The 15,000-nt window shown below is 64.6% G+C and overlaps 1 protein-coding gene across 1 annotated transcript in view; it reads left to right on the forward strand.

Moving 5' to 3' along the window:
- Positions 1-8,274: 8,274 nt before the first annotated feature.
- The window catches only part of LOC148701574 (uncharacterized), a 7,110-nt gene continuing 384 nt past the window's right edge, over positions 8,275-15,000 (forward strand). Inside the window, exons 1-2 of the mRNA XM_089925976.1 lie at positions 8,275-10,845; positions 10,939-14,569. Of these exons, the coding sequence (XP_089782102.1) occupies positions 9,318-10,845; positions 10,939-14,569 (5,159 nt within the window). The 5' untranslated portion in view covers positions 8,275-9,317. The remainder of the gene's footprint in view (positions 10,846-10,938; positions 14,570-15,000) is intronic.

Genomic DNA, 15,000 nt, shown 5'->3' on the forward strand with positions numbered 1-15,000 from the left:
CGCGCAGCAGGCGCGCAGCGCGGCCGGGGCGTCGGCGCGGGCGCGCGCGGCCGTGGCCTGGGCGCGGCGCGGCCGGGGCCTGGGCGGGCGCGGCGCGGCCGGGGCCTGGGCGGGCGCGGCGCGGCCGGGGCCTGGGCGCGGCCGTGGCCTGGGCGCGGGCGCGCGCGCCAGGCGCGCAGCGCGGCCGTGGCCTGGGCGCGGGCGCGCGCGGCCGCGTGCGGCTGGGGCTCATGGGCGCGGCTTGGGCCGCGCATGGGCATGCCATGGCTTTGGCACGCTGGGCACCGTCTTGGCCGACCTTGGAGGCACTTGGCCAAGCATTGGAGGCCTTGGCTTGGCCTAGGCTTGGCCAAGTGTGAATGGGCTTGGCCTATTGCGAAGAGTCACGGCAAAGGTTCGACCGAAGCTCGCGGCGCCCCGGACGGAGCCGGGCCGCTCCCGCCTTTGCCGCGGCGCACGGGCGCCGCCGCCGTCCGGCCGTCGCGGCGGCCGCGCACGGCACTTCGGCTTCCTCCGTCGGCCCTCCCGGGACGCGCGACCCGTGCGACCGGGACGCGCATCCCGTGCGACCGGGACGCATGTCCGGGCGGTTCCCGTTTGCAACGCTCCTCGGTACTTTGGAACGCTTGGGGTGGGCTTTGGGCGGATGCCCCGCTGGGGTGGTAGGGAGGGGGGGCTGCTGCCGCCGCGGCGGGCCTTCCGCTCCACTCCGCACAAGCCCGCCGTGGGCACTCGCTGCGGGCGTGCCCGGCACCGTTCGTCCTCGAGGGATTCGGCCCGTCGGCTCGCTCGGATGGGCCACGCGCAGCGGGCCCACGACGGAGCCGGCACGCTCCTTCTGCTGGCGCGGCGCTCGGTCTACGCCTCCGGCCGGCCGTTGCGGCGGCCGTGCACGGCGCTTCGGATCGGTCGGCCCGTCGTCCCGTCCCTGACGAAGTTTTCGCGGCCGCGCGCGCGCGGAGTTGGATCGGCCTTACTTGGTCCGATCCTTCGCCCTCGCATGTTGCGTGGGCTCGGTCCCGTCCCGTTCGGTGAAATCTTTGTCCGCTCTGGTGCGTCCCTGTGGGTTCCTTTGTCGGTTTTGCGGGTTCGGCCGGGCCTTCCGTGCCGGCCCGTCGGCTCGCTCGGATGGGCCCCGCGGAGTTGGCCCACGACGGAGCCGGCACGCTCCTTCCGCTGGTGCGGCGCTCGGTCTATTCCTTCGGTCGGCCCTTGCGGCGGCCGTGCGCGGTGCTTCGGATCGGTCGGCCGGTCTTCCCGTCCCTCATGAAGTGTTCGCGGCCGCGCGCGCGCGGAGTTGGATCGGCCTTACTTGGTCCGATCCTTCGCCCTCGCATGTTCCGTGGGCTCGGTCCCGTCCTGTTCGGTGAGGGAGGGCGGCCCCGAATCTTTGTCCGCTCTGGTGCGTCCCTGTGGGTTCCTTTGTCGGTTTTGCGGGTTCGGCCGGGCCTTCCGCGCCGGCCCGTCGGCTCGCTCGGATGGGCCCCGCGGAGTTGGCCCACGACGGAGCCGGCACGCTCCTTCCGCTGGTGCGGCTCTCGGTCTATGCCTCCAGCCGGCCCTTGTGGCGGCCGTGCGCGGCGCTTCGGTTCGGTCGGCCGGTCTTCCTGTCCCTCACGAAGTGCTCGCGGCCGCGCGCGCGCGGAGTTGGATCGGCCTTACTTGGTCCGATCCGTCGCCATCGCATGTTGCGTGGGCTCGGTCCCGTCTCGGTGAAATCTTGGGCCGCTTTGGTGCGTCCCTGTGGGTTCCTTTGTCGGTTTTGCGGGCTCGGCGCCGGGCCTTCCGCGCCGGTCCGTCGGCTCGCTCGGACGGACCGTGCGCAGGTGGTCCCCGACGGAGCCGGCACGCTCCTTCCGCTGGCGCGGCGCTCGGTCTATGCCTCCGGCCGGCCCTCGCGGCGGCCGTGCGCGGCGCTTCGGTTCGGTCGGCCGGTCGTCCCGTCCCTCACGAAGTTCCTGCGGCCGCGCGTGCGTGGAGCGGGATCGGCCTTACTTGGTCGGATCCGTCGCCCTCGCCTGTTGCGGGGGCTCGGTCCCGTCCCGTTCGGTGAAAGCTTTGCCCGCTCTGGTGCGTCCCCGTGGGTTCCTTTGTCGGTTTTGCGGCCTTGGCGGCGGGCCTTCCGTGTCGGCCCGTCGTGGGCCCGCTGCGCGTCCGTGCGCGGTGCTTCGGATCGGTAGGCCCGTCGTCTGGGTCCCTTACGAAGCTTTGCGCGACCGCTCCTTTGTCGCCGGTCCCCTGTTAGGGCTGACCGAGCCCTCCGTTCGCCCCCTGGCCCGTCGCATGGGCCCCCGGCGCCTCCGCGGCGCCCCACCGAAAACTGTCACGACGCGCATCCAGCGCCGACGAGGTCGCAGGTTACGTGCGGCAGCCGGGGGGCTAGGCCGAGCGGCGGCGGGCCCGCCCACGGACGGGCGCGGGGAGGAGCGCAGCCGGCACGCGGCGCGGAGCGGCGGCGGCATGCCGCCGGGCGGCCGTCGGCTCAACCGTGCCCGAGTCCCGCGGGCACCGCGTCGCCCGGCCGGCGCGAGCGGCGGCGGGCCCGCCCGCGGACGGGCGCGGGGAGGAGCGCAGCCGGCACGCGGCGCGGAGCGGCGGCGGCATGCCGCCGGGCGGCCGACGGCTCAACCATGCCCGAGTCCCGCGGGCACCGCGTCGCCCGGCCGGCGCGAGCGGCGGCGGGCCCGCCCGCGGACGGGCGCGGGGAGGAGCGCAGCCGGCACGCGGCGCGGAGCGGCGGCGGCATGCCGCCGGGCGGCCGACGGCTCAACCATGCCCGAGTCCCGCGGGCACCGCGTCGCCCGGCCGGCGCGAGCGCACGAGGGCGGGAGGCAACCGGGCGGCGCCTGCGGAACCGGATGCGACGGCCGGCGCGGCACGGCCCCGACGGGTCCGCACCGAAGACCAGCGCGGTGCGGATCGACCGCTGATGAGGTCAGAGGTTACGTGCGGCAGCCGGCCGGCTGGCCCGAGCGGCGGCCGGCACGCGACGGGGATCGAGCGGCCCCGACGGCTTGCAGCCGGGCGGCCGACGGCTAGGCCGTACCGGAGTCCCGCGGTCGTTCGGGCGAAGGGGCGCATGCTGCGGGAAAGGCCTGCGGCGGCGAACCGTCCGCCCGGCCGGCCAAGCCTTCCGCGGCGGCGCGCACGTGGCGGCGCGGCCGAGATGACCGAGCGAAGCCCCGGCGATGGGCGGCGCGCACGTGTCCGTGCGGCCGAGATGACCGAGCGAAGCCCGGGCGGCGCCCGCCGTGCGCCCTGCCGGATCGCGCCTTCCGCCGGCGCGCAACGCCGGTCCCGCGTTCCGGCCGCGGGAGAGGCCTGCGTCGGCGAACCGTCCGCCCCGCCGGCCGAACCTTCCGCGGCTGCGCGCACGTGTCCGTGCGGCCGAGATGACCGAGCGAAGCCCCGGCGACGGGCGGCGCCCGCCGTGCGCCCCGACGGATTGCGCGGCCCGCCGGCGCGCAACGCCGGGCCCACGTTCCGGCTGCGGGAAAGGCCTGCGGCGGCGAACCGTCCGCCCCGCCGGCCGAACCTTGCGCGGCGGCGCTTACGTGTCCGTGCGGCAGAGATGACCGAGCAAGCTCCGGCGATGGGCGGCGCCCTCCGTGCGCCCCGCCGGATCGCCTGCGAGCGGCGAGCGTCCGGGCGGGCCCCTTTCGCAACTTCCCTCGGTACTCTAAACACCCCTTGCCTCTCGGTCTTCCCCCCGACCCTCTCGGTATTTGCTCGGATATGTGCATGCATCGTCCCTCGTCGCCTTCGGTTATCCTCCCCGGGGTGGGCTTTGCGCCGACGCGCCAACGGGGTGGTAGGGGGGCTGCAGCCGCGGCCGCCGCGTTTCGCCATCCGCGCGTGCGCCGCCGGATCCGAGTGGAGGTCGCGGGCGACTCGTCGATGCTTGTACTAGGGGCGCATGCCGGCAGCCCCCCGCGGGGTGCGGGACCCCCGATCGGCGTGCGAGGGACGGGCGTCCGGGCGGGCCCCGTTTCCAACTTCCCTCGGAACATTAAAACCCCCCGACCCCCTCGGTCTTCGCTCCGGCCCTATCGCTATTGCTCGGATATGTGCATCCACCGTCCCTCGTTGCCTTCGGTTATCTACCCCAGGGTGGGCCTTGCGCCGATGCCCCGATGGGGTGGCAGGGGTGGGGCTGCCGCGGCCGGCGCGTTTCGGCATCCGCGCTTGGGGGCTCGGACCCGAGTGGAGGTCGCGGGCGGCTCGTCGATGCCTGCACCGGGAGCGCATGCCGGCAGCCCCCCGCGGGGCGCCGGACCCCCGATCGGCGTGCGATGGACGGGGGGAGGGGCGGGCCCGGTTTGCAAATTCCCTCGGTACTTTAAAATCTCACGGCCCTGTCGGTGCTCCCTCCGGCCCTATCGCCACTGCTCGGATATGTGCATCCACCGTCCCTCGTTGCCTTCGGTTATCTACCCCGCGGTGGGCTTTGCGCCGATGCCCCGATGGGGTGGCAGGGGGGCACGCTCTAGGCCGTGCCACGGGGCGCGGGCGCCGGCGCCGTACGTCCCTCGCGGCGGCCGTGAGCGGCACCTCGGCTTGCTCGGTCTGTCCTCCCGGGACGCGCGACCCGTGCGACCGGGACGCGCATCCCGTGCGACCGGGACGCGTGTCCGGGCCGTTCCCGTTTGCAACGCTCCTCGGTACTTTGGAACGCTTGGGGTGGGCTTTGGGCGGATGCCCCGCCGGGGTGGTAGGGAGGGGGGGCGGCTGCTGCCGCGGCGGGACTTCCGCTCCACTCCGCACAAGTCCGTCGCCTCGCGGCGGGCGCGCCCGGCACCGTTCGTCCCCGAGGGAGCCGGCACGCGCCCGCCGAGGCCCCGGCGCATGGGCGCCGCCGCCGGCCGTCCGCGCGGCGGCCGTGCGCCGGCTTCCTCCGTCGGCCCTCCCGGGATGCGCGACCCGTGCGACCGGGACGCGCATCCCGTGAGACCGGGACGCGTGTCCGGGCCGTTCCCGTTTGCAACGCTCCTCGGTACTTTGGAACGCTTGGGGTGGGCCTTGGGCGGATGCCCCGCCGGGGTGGTAGGGAGGGGGGGCTGCTGCTGCCGCGGCGGGACTTCCGCTCCACTCCGCACAAGTCCGTCGCCTCGCGGCGGGCGCGCCCGGCACCGTTCGTCCCCGAGGGAGCCGGCACGCGCCCGCCGAGGCCCCGGCGCATGGGCGCCGCCGCCGGCCGTCCGCGCGGCGGCCGTGCGCCGGCTTCCTCCGTCGGCCCTCCCGGGATGCGCGACCCGTGCGACCGGGACGCGCATCCCGTGAGACCGGGACGCGTGTCCGGGCCGTTCCCGTTTGCAACGCTCCTCGGTACTTTGGAACGCTTGGGGTGGGCCTTGGGCGGATGCCCCGCCGGGGTGGTAGGGAGGGGGGGCTGCTGCTGCCGCGGCTGGACTTCCGCTCCACTCCGCACAAGTCCGTCGCCTCGCGGCGGGCGGGCCCGGCACCGTTCGTCCCCGAGGGAGCCGGCCCGCGCCCGCCGAGGCCCCGGCGCATGGGCGCCCCCGCCGGCCGTCCGCGCGGCGGCCGTGCGCCGGCTTCCTCCGTCGGCCCTCCCGGGACGCGCGACCCGTGCGACCGGGACGCGCATCCCGTGCGACCGGGACGCGTGTCCGGGCGGTTCCCGTTTGCAACGCTCCTCGGTACTTTGGAACGCTTGGGGTGGGCTTTGGGCGGATGCCCCGTCGGGGTGGTAGGGAGGGGGGGCTGGCGCCGCCGCGGCGGGCCTTCCGCCCCCCTCCGCACAAGTCCGTTGCCTCGCGGCGGTCGTGCCCGGCACCGTTCGTCCCCGACGGAGCCGTCGCGCGCCCGACGACTTTCCGGCGCACGGGCGCCGCCGCCGGCCGTCCGTGCGCGGCGGCCGTGCGCCACTTCGGCTTCGTCCGTCGGCCCTCCCGGGACGCGCGACCCGTGCGACCGGGACGCGCATCCCGTGCGACCGGGTCGCGTGTCCGGGCCGTTCCCGTTTGCAACGCTCCTCGGTACTTTGGAACGCTTGGGGTGGGCTTTGGGCGGATGCCCCGCCGGGGTGGTAGGGAGGGGGGGTCTGCTGCCGCCGCGGCGGGCCTTCCGCTCCACTCCGCACAGGACCGTTGCCTCGCGGCGGACTTGCCCGGCACATTTCGTCCCCGACGGAGCCGGCACGCGCCTGCCGACTTCCCGGCGCACGGGCGCTGCCTTCGGCCGTCCGTGCCCGGCGGCCGTGCGCCACTTCGGCTCCCTCCATCGGCCCTCCCGGGAAGCGCGTCCCGGACGTTCGGGATGCGCACCCCGTGCGACCGGGACTCGCGTCCGGGCCGTTTCCGTGTGCAATGCTCCTCGATTCGCTGGAGCCCTTGGGGTGGGCCTTCGGAGGATGCCCCGCTGGGGAGGTAAGGGGGTGTGTCCTGCCTGGGCGGGCCTTCCGCCCGAGCCCGTCGCCCAGCGCGGATGGTCGCGCCGCGCGGGCGGGCGCGCCGCGCGTGCGCGGGGCCGTTGGCCGGTGACGCGCAAGGACGGGCGCGCTGGGCCGATCGGCCGCTCGGGCGCGCGCTTCGTCGTGCTCCCGCGCCTTGGCGCGCGCGCGGCCGCGGCGTGGTCGCTCGGTTCTGCGCATTTGGCCCGCGCGGATGGGCGCGTCGCGCGGGCGGCCGGGCCGCGCGGGCGGGCGGGCCGTTGCCCGGGTTCGCGCAAGGACGGGCGCGCTAGGCCGATCGGCCTCTCGGACGCGCGCGCCGTCCCGCTGTCGCGCCTGGGCGCTCGCGCGTCCGCGGCGTGGTCGCTCGGTTCTGCGCAGGGCCGGGCGCCCCCGGCCGAGCGGCGCGCGGGCGCTCGCGCGCGGCGGGGGCGCTCGGGCCGTCGCGCGGCCGTCGCGCCAGGGCCCTGGCCCGGGCGGGCGCGCTCATGTTCGTTCTTTCTGGTGCGCGCGCGGCACGGCGCCCGGGCCCTTGCTCCGCCGAGCGTTCGGGCGCGGGCGCGCGCGCGGGGCCTGTGTTGAGGACCCCCGCAAGCCACGCCGCAAGAGGAGCAACAGTCGCACACCAACTGAGGGCCAAAGTAGCCATGCCAACCAAAGAGGGCCATCGGACCACAAGGAGGCCAACGGAGGGTCAAGCCAAGGCCAACTACTTTGCTTGGAAAGCCTTGGCCAACCACCTTCATACGGCCGAGCACGCCCAACCTCGGCCAAGCCAAACATGTGCCCATGCATGCCCAAGCCATGGCCAAGCATGCCCAACCTTGGCCGAACCCGCCGCGCGCACCGCCCCGCCGAAGCCAAGCCACAGCCCAATCCTGCCATTGCTACAGTGCAGCGAGGTTCTTGGCCAAGAACCTCGCATGCTACAGTGCTACAGTGCCCGTGCCCAGGCCCCTGCGCGCCCAGGCCCGCGCCCAGCCCCGCCCGCGCGCCCAGGCCCGCGCCCAGCCCCGCCCGCGCGCCCAGGCCCGCGCCCAGCTCCGCCCGCGCGCCTGCCCGCCCGTGCGCCCAGCAGGCCGACCGCCCGCGCCCGCCCGCGCGCCAGCCAGCGCGCCCGCGCCCGCCCGCGCGCCCGCCCGCGCGCCCGCCAGCGCGCCCGCCCGCGCGCCCGCCCGCGCGCCCGCGCCCGCCCGCGCGCCCGCGCCCGCCCGCGCGCCCGCCCGCGCGCCCGCGCCCGCCCGCGCGCCCGCCCGCGCGCCCGCGCCCGCCCGCGCGCCCGCCCGCGCGCCCGCGCCCGCCCGCCTGCGCCCGCCCGTGCGCCAGCCGACCGCGCCCGCCCGTGCGCCAGCGCCCACGCGCGCGCCCGTGCGCGCCCGCCCGCCTGGCGCGCGCCCAGTCCCAGTCCCGCCCGGACTGGGACACGCCCAGCCGGGACGCGCGACCCGGTCAACCGGGACTCGCGTCCCGTGCGTCCGGTCCGCGGAACTCAAGCATATCCACCCTCCATCCCTCTCCATCCAAGGGCCAAGAAGCAAGCCAAAGTTCAGCCGTGGGAGGGCCCTTCTTGGGTGATCTTTAGCCATCCATATCATGCCAATCAACGGAGGAGAAGCCTTGGAGCCATAGTGCCATGTTTTGTCTAGGGCTTAGGGTATAAAAAGAGATGTAAAGGGGCCATTGGAGGCTATGAAGAGTTCTTTTGAGAGTCATGGTTATGTCGGCCGTAAGGCTTGGGCGGCGTTTGTGCCGAGTTCGGTCTTAGATCTTGTGTTCTAGGACTTGGGCTAGTGGTAGATACATCAATCTCCACTAGATTGGGCTAGGAAGAGATCTCTTCAATCTCTCTCTAGATTTCCTTTGCTTTCTTTTCTATTGTTCTTCGTTCTTCAAGTTAGTGGAATACAAATCAAGTTTTCTTCATTGTTGATCTCTTTCATTGAGTTAATCCACCGGCGTTACCTACAATCGGTCCACCATCAAAGGATTTTGGAGGCGCACGCGAGGAGCGCAAGGAAAAGAGGCTTGGTGAGGGGCTTTGGACCGTGAGCCCCCATCAATTTGGTGCTTTCATTGAGAGATATTCTTCAAGGAGGTAACGTTCTCATCTACAGAAAATTCCAGATCTGATTTTTGGTGTTTGGGGAATAGATTTTTGAAGCATATTAGGATCTGGAGTTGTTTTAAAAATTCTGCAACCCCATATCCTTGATCTGAAATTCTGCAATACATATAACTTGATGTTGGAGGATCCTGCAGAAATTTTCAGATCTGAATTGGAGTGTTGGAAGATTGGAATTGGGTGTTAAATATATTTGATCCATTGCTGTTTTAACTTTCTGAAACCCATATTGGTTGGTCCGAGGGAGATTAAAATTTCTGCAGCCCATATATCTTAGTCTGAAGTTCATAAAAAAATCTGCATCTTATATTGGGCTTGAACTTGTATTCGATTGGGAGATTTAATCTTCTGTTTTTCATCCTTGTGAAACTCCTGTCGGAGGTTGATTGAGTGGTGTACACGTCAGGTGGGTTGGTTCATCCCTTGGGTGACAACCGCAGGAGGATTGGGGACTGGTTTGTGAAGTTTCTGTGTTGCAGAAAAATTCTGCAACTAGGTATTTGCTTGGGGTGTTAAGAAGGGTTTTTCTGAAGCTTTAATTCTGATTTTTTGTGGAGAGTATCTGAGGGTATTAGTTACTGTCATAGGCCTCTTCGTGGGGTGATTTGAGTCTGCCTTGAAGGTGAAACTGGCTGCTGAAGTTTGTGGACTGCCGCAGAAATTTTCAGCAACCCAGAAATTTTCTTTGTGCAGCAAGTTTTGGAGATTGTTGAGTTCTGATTTTTGGGAGTTTGAGGGGCTGTTGTCTCAAGGTTTTTGAGTCCTAAAACAGAGGGTTAACAGGAGATGGAGTCCCCCCATTATAGCAACCAAGATAGGAGGTTAGAAGCCCTTGAAGTTAGTTCAGCCAACCTTAACCGCGCATTGGAAACCTTGTCCAATACTATGGCTGCAAATATGGCTGAAATAAGGAGAGAAAACAATGCCAACATGGAGAGGTTGGAAAGGAGGATGCTAGAGAGGGAACATAAGAGGGTGCAAGAGGAAGTGCCTAGGTCGCATGCCGCACGGCAGGGCCGGGCAAGGTATGAGAGCGATGCCATTAGTGTTCAGGGTACACATCATGTAGATCATGACATTAGGCACCATGGGCGAATGGGAGGAAGGATTGAAGCCGAAGGCTTAGTGTTTGAGAGGTGGCTTGATGATGAGCGGGTTAGTAATGGCCATAACAATCATGATGAGGCCGATAGTGAACCCGAAGAACGCCCCTTCCATGCTCAAAGGCCTTATGGCCGGAGAGAACCCATGGCAAGGAGAGGAAGAAACATGCGGGGTAATGACTTTGGAGATGATGACTATAGGGGTCCACGGCCTAGAGGAGAAGGGCTTAGGAAACCCAAAATTGACTTCCCAAAGTTTGGTGGAGGAGACCCGTATGAGTGGCTTGACAAGGCGGATCAGTACTTTGACGTTTATGACATCCCACGGGCTGATCGGGTGACCCTAGCCAGTTTTCACTTAGAGGGTAGGGCTAGCCGATGGTGGAGGTGGATCCGGGCCTTGTATGAGAAAGAAGGGAGAAGGTTGGGGTGGACGGCCTTTATGGATGAATTCATGAAACAATGGGGACCATCCCCCGTTGTCAATCATCATGGTCAACTTGCCAAACTTAAACAAGAAGGCAAAGTCCAGACCTACATCGATGAGTTCCGGCAATTACAAACTATGGTCAGCGGATGGTCCGACGAAGCCTTGCTTGGTACCTTCATCGACGGCCTCAAACCATGGCTAGCCAAGGAGATCAAACTCAAACAACCAACACGGCTACAAGAGGCAATGCGCATGGCGGAGATCCTAGACCAAAGCTACAACCCGGAACGACGTCCAACCAAGGATGGTGCCATCAGCAAGTTCACCAAACCACAACCATCCAAGGTAAATTTCAGATCCAAAGAGATAACTTCAACAGGTTCCAAAAATCAGCAAAGGGAGGTAAAGAAGTTGTCACGTGATGAGCTGCAAGACTACATAAAAAAGGGTCTATGTTTCAAGTGCGGTGAAAAGTGGAGCCGGGAGCATCGTTGTAAGACCGGCCAAGTCTACGTCCTTGATGCAAGCAGCGACGAAGAGCCCGCTGCATCTGAAAATTCAGATAGCAGCAGCGAGGAGGAAGATCACCCCGAAGAGACCGAACCATGTGCAGAAAATCAGCAAGCCGAATTGTCACTCAATGCACTTTGCGGCGCACCAAAACCCTCGACAATGAGGCTCATGGCTTGGATCGGCAAGCATGAAGTCTCCTTGTTAGTGGACAGCGGCTCTTCTCACAATTTCATCAACTCAGCAATCGTACGCAAGGTTGGACTCAAAGGTACATCGGTTTCACCGTTTGACGTAAAAATTGCTAGTGGTGAAAAATTACTATGTGCTGAAATTATTAATAATGTAAAGATGAATGTACAAGGGGTGAGAGTTAAAGCCGATCTACATGTACTTCAGTTAGTCGGCTTAGACATTGTATTGGGAAATGCATGGTTACGCAGTCTAGGCCGGGTGGTGACCGACTTCGACGCGATGACCATGGAGTTTAAACTTGGTGGCCGAAAGAGGACATGGACGGCCTTGAGCAGCAAGGAAGTACGGCCTTGCGAGGCCAACATGATAGAAAAACTTTGCAAAGGAGGGGCTAGCTGCTTTGCCGTTGTTATGGCTAGCCCGAACCAAGAAGGTCCTCTCCAAGCTGATGCAGAAATTCAGCAGCAGCAGCAAGCACTTGAGGGGCTGCCACCACCAATCCGGAGGGTGTTAGAGGCTCATCAAAGTGTCCTCCAGAAGCCTACTTCCCTCCCGCCACAACGAGACTTTGATCATCCAATTCGGATGAAAGATGAGGCTGCTGCAGTCAATGTTCCACCATACAGGTACGCACACTTTCAAAAGGGAGAAATTGAGCGTCAAGTTGATGAAATGCTTAGCCAGGGGCTGATCCGACATAGCTCGAGTCCCTTCTCCTCACCCGTCCTATTGGTGAGAAAGAAGGATGGCTCATGGAGGTTCTGCACCGACTACCGAGCTCTTAATGAAGCAACCATCAAAGACCGTTTTCCGATCCCTACGGTGGACGAGATGCTCGATGAATTGCATGGTGCCAAGTTCTTCACCAAATTGGACTTACGAGCCGGCTACCATCAAATCAGAATGAAAGAGGAGGATGTGCACAAGACGGCCTTCAGGACACATTCCGGCCACTACGAGTACTTGGTGATGCCATTCGGTCTATGCAATGCGCCATCAACATTCCAAGCGGCCATGAACGAAATTTTCAGACCCCACTTGCGAAGGTTTGTCTTAGTATTTTTTGATGACATCTTGATATATTCCAGATCCATGGACGAGCACCTTGAGCACTTGGAGATTGTTCTACGCACCTTGGAGGAGCACCACTTTCACATCAAGCCTTCAAAGTGTGCATTCGCACAAGCGGAGCTCGAGTACTTGGGCCACATAATTTCAGCCGAAGGAGTTCGTGTGGATCAGCGAAAAATTCAGGCCATGCTCGATTGGCCATGGCCGAAGGATATCACAGCCCTAAGAGGATTTTTGGGGCTAACAGGCTACTACCGACGATTCGTAAAGGATTATGGGCTGATTGCAAAGCCACTAACCACCATGCTGAAGAAAGGAGGTTTCATGTGGACCATTCAAGCACGCAAGGCATTTGAAGACCTCAAGGAAGCTATGACACAAACACCGGTACTTGCCTTGCCCGACTTTTCCAAACCGTTCGAGGTCTACACCGACGCTAGTGGCGAAGGTATAGGTGCTGTTTTGGTGCAGGAACGACGACCCTTGGCCTTTATTTCCAAAGCATTAGGGCCAAGAAAGAAGGCTTGGAGCACCTACGCAAGAGAATTGTTGGCGGTTGTACATGCGGTGAAGATTTGGAGGCCATACCTTCTCGGCCGGCGCTTCACCATCATCACAGACCAGCAAGCCCTCCGCCATCTACTTCAACAGAAGATAGTGACTCCCGAGCAGCAAAAATTTCTTGTCAAATTGCTGGGATTCGAGTACGACATCATCTATCAACCCGGCAAAGAAAACAAGGTGGCTGACGCGTTGTCGCGAAGGGAGAACGACCAGATGTTGTGGGTGGCTGAAGACATGGATGAGCCGCAGAATTTTGCAGCAATCAGCGGCGTTGATTGGAGGATTTGGGACCGAGTTCGTGAAGCATCAAAGCTTGACGCCCGAGCACAAGAAATCCAAGAGAAACTTGATGCAGCGGCTACGGGTGTTGCAGAATTTAAGGTGCGTGATGGTCTGATTTTTTACAAGGGAAATATCTATGTCCCCGACGTCCCCGACTTGAGAAGAAACATCTTAGACCACTTCCACAACAGCAAGGAAGGTGGCCATTCAGGATGGCTTCGCACCTATCTTCGTGTGAAGCACTTTTTCTATTGGGAAGGGTTGAAGCGCGACGTCAAAACCTTGGTGGCCGAGTGCGAGACATGCCAGAAGACCAAATATGATCCACGGGCACCCACCGGACTGCTGCAACCACTTCCCATTCCGAACATGATATGGGAGGATCTGACCATGGACTTCATCGAGGGTCTACCAGCAAGCAAAGGCTACGAAGTGATCCTAGTGGTGGTTGATCGGCTAAGTAAGTATGCACACTTCATACCTCTTAAACATCCTTACACAGCCAAGTCAGTTGCACATGCATTCGTGGAGACCATTGTTCGACTCCATGGAGTACCAAGGAGCATCGTCACCGACCGAGATCGAGTCTTCATGAGTACTTTCTGGAAGGAGCTGTTCACCTTGCAAGGAAGCAAACTGAAAGCCAGTTCCTCTTACCACCCGCAGACGGACGGACAAACAGAGATAGTCAACAGGACCTTGGGGCAATACTTGCGCTGCTTCTGCCATGAGCAACAATCACGATGGGAAGCTTTCATACCCTGGGCTGAATTCTGGTATAATACTTCCTACCACTCATCCATTAAATTGAGTCCTTTTGAACTTGTGTATGGGAGGCCCCCTCCACTACTGACTACATATGAGAGAGGCACGGCCCGAAGTGAGGAAGTTGAACAAGAATTAATGACAAGAGACGAAGTCCTAGCAAATGCAAAAAGAGAGCTTCAGAAGGCACAAGAAAGAATGAAGAGGTACTATGACCAAGGTCGCCGAGAAGTTGTCTTCAACCCTGGCCAGTATGTCTACTTAAAGCTGAAGCCCTACCAACAGAAATCATTAAAAGACAAGTTCAGCCGCAAGCTATCTCAAAAATTTTATGGACCGTTCAGAATCATAGAACGCATCGGAGAGGTTGCCTACCGACTGGAGTTACCCGCCTCATCTCATCTGCATCCAGTCTTCCATGTGTCGTTGCTCAAAGAGAAGGTTGGTGACCCGACATTAGTTGCACCGGACCTTCCCATATTCAACGAAGAGGGTCGACTACTTCTACAACCAGTTGAAGCTCTCAAGTACCGCATATGGAGACGAGGCCGAGAACGACGCAAAATCTGGCAAGTCTTGATTCAGTGGGGCGGCTTGCCCAAGGAAGATGCTACGTGGGAGGACTATGACGAGGTCTCTCAGAGGTACCCTAACTTCATCCTTGAGGGCAAGGATGTTCTTCAAGGGAGGAGGAATGTTGAGGACCCCCGCAAGCCACGCCGCAAGAGGAGCAACAGTCGCACACCAACTGAGGGCCAAAGTAGCCATGCCAACCAAAGAGGGCCATCGGACCACAAGGAGGCCAACGGAGGGTCAAGCCAAGGCCAACTACTTTGCTTGGAAAGCCTTGGCCAACCACCTTCATACGGCCGAGCACGCCCAACCTCGGCCAAGCCAAACATGTGCCCATGCATGCCCAAGCCATGGCCAAGCATGCCCAACCTTGGCCGAACCCGCCGCGCGCACCGCCCCGCCGAAGCCAAGCCACAGCCCAATCCTGCCATTGCTACAGTGCAGCGAGGTTCTTGGCCAAGAACCTCGCATGCTACAGTGCTACAGTGCCCGTGCCCAGGCCCCTGCGCGCCCAGGCCCGCGCCCAGCCCCGCCCGCGCGCCCAGGCCCGCGCCCAGCCCCGCCCGCGCGCCTGCCCGCCCGTGCGCCCAGCAGGCCGACCGCCCGCGCCCGCCCGCGCGCCAGCCAGCGCGCCCGCGCCCGCCCGCGCGCCCGCCCGCGCGCCCGCCCGCGCGCCCGCGCCCGCCCGCGCGCCCGCGCCCGCCCGCGCGCCCGCCCGCGCGCCCGCGCCCGCCCGCGCGCCCGCCCGCGCGCCTGCGCCCGCCCGCCTGCGCCCGCCCGTGCGCCAGCCGACCGCGCCCGCCCGTGCGCCAGCGCCCACGCGCGCGCCCGTGCGCGCCCGCCCGCCTGGCGCGCGCCCAGTCCCAGTCCCGCCCGGACTGGGACACGCCCAGCCGGGACGCGCGACCCGGTCAACCGGGACTCGCGTCCCGTGCGTCCGGTCCGCGGAACTCAAGCATATCCACCCTCCATCCCT

The sequence above is a fragment of the Phoenix dactylifera genome, chromosome 10, assembly GCF_051530095.1.
Source record: "Phoenix dactylifera cultivar Ajwa chromosome 10, Ajwa_hap1_PhDact_Kaust_v1.1, whole genome shotgun sequence".
NCBI classification, from domain to species: domain Eukaryota; kingdom Viridiplantae; phylum Streptophyta; class Magnoliopsida; order Arecales; family Arecaceae; genus Phoenix; species Phoenix dactylifera.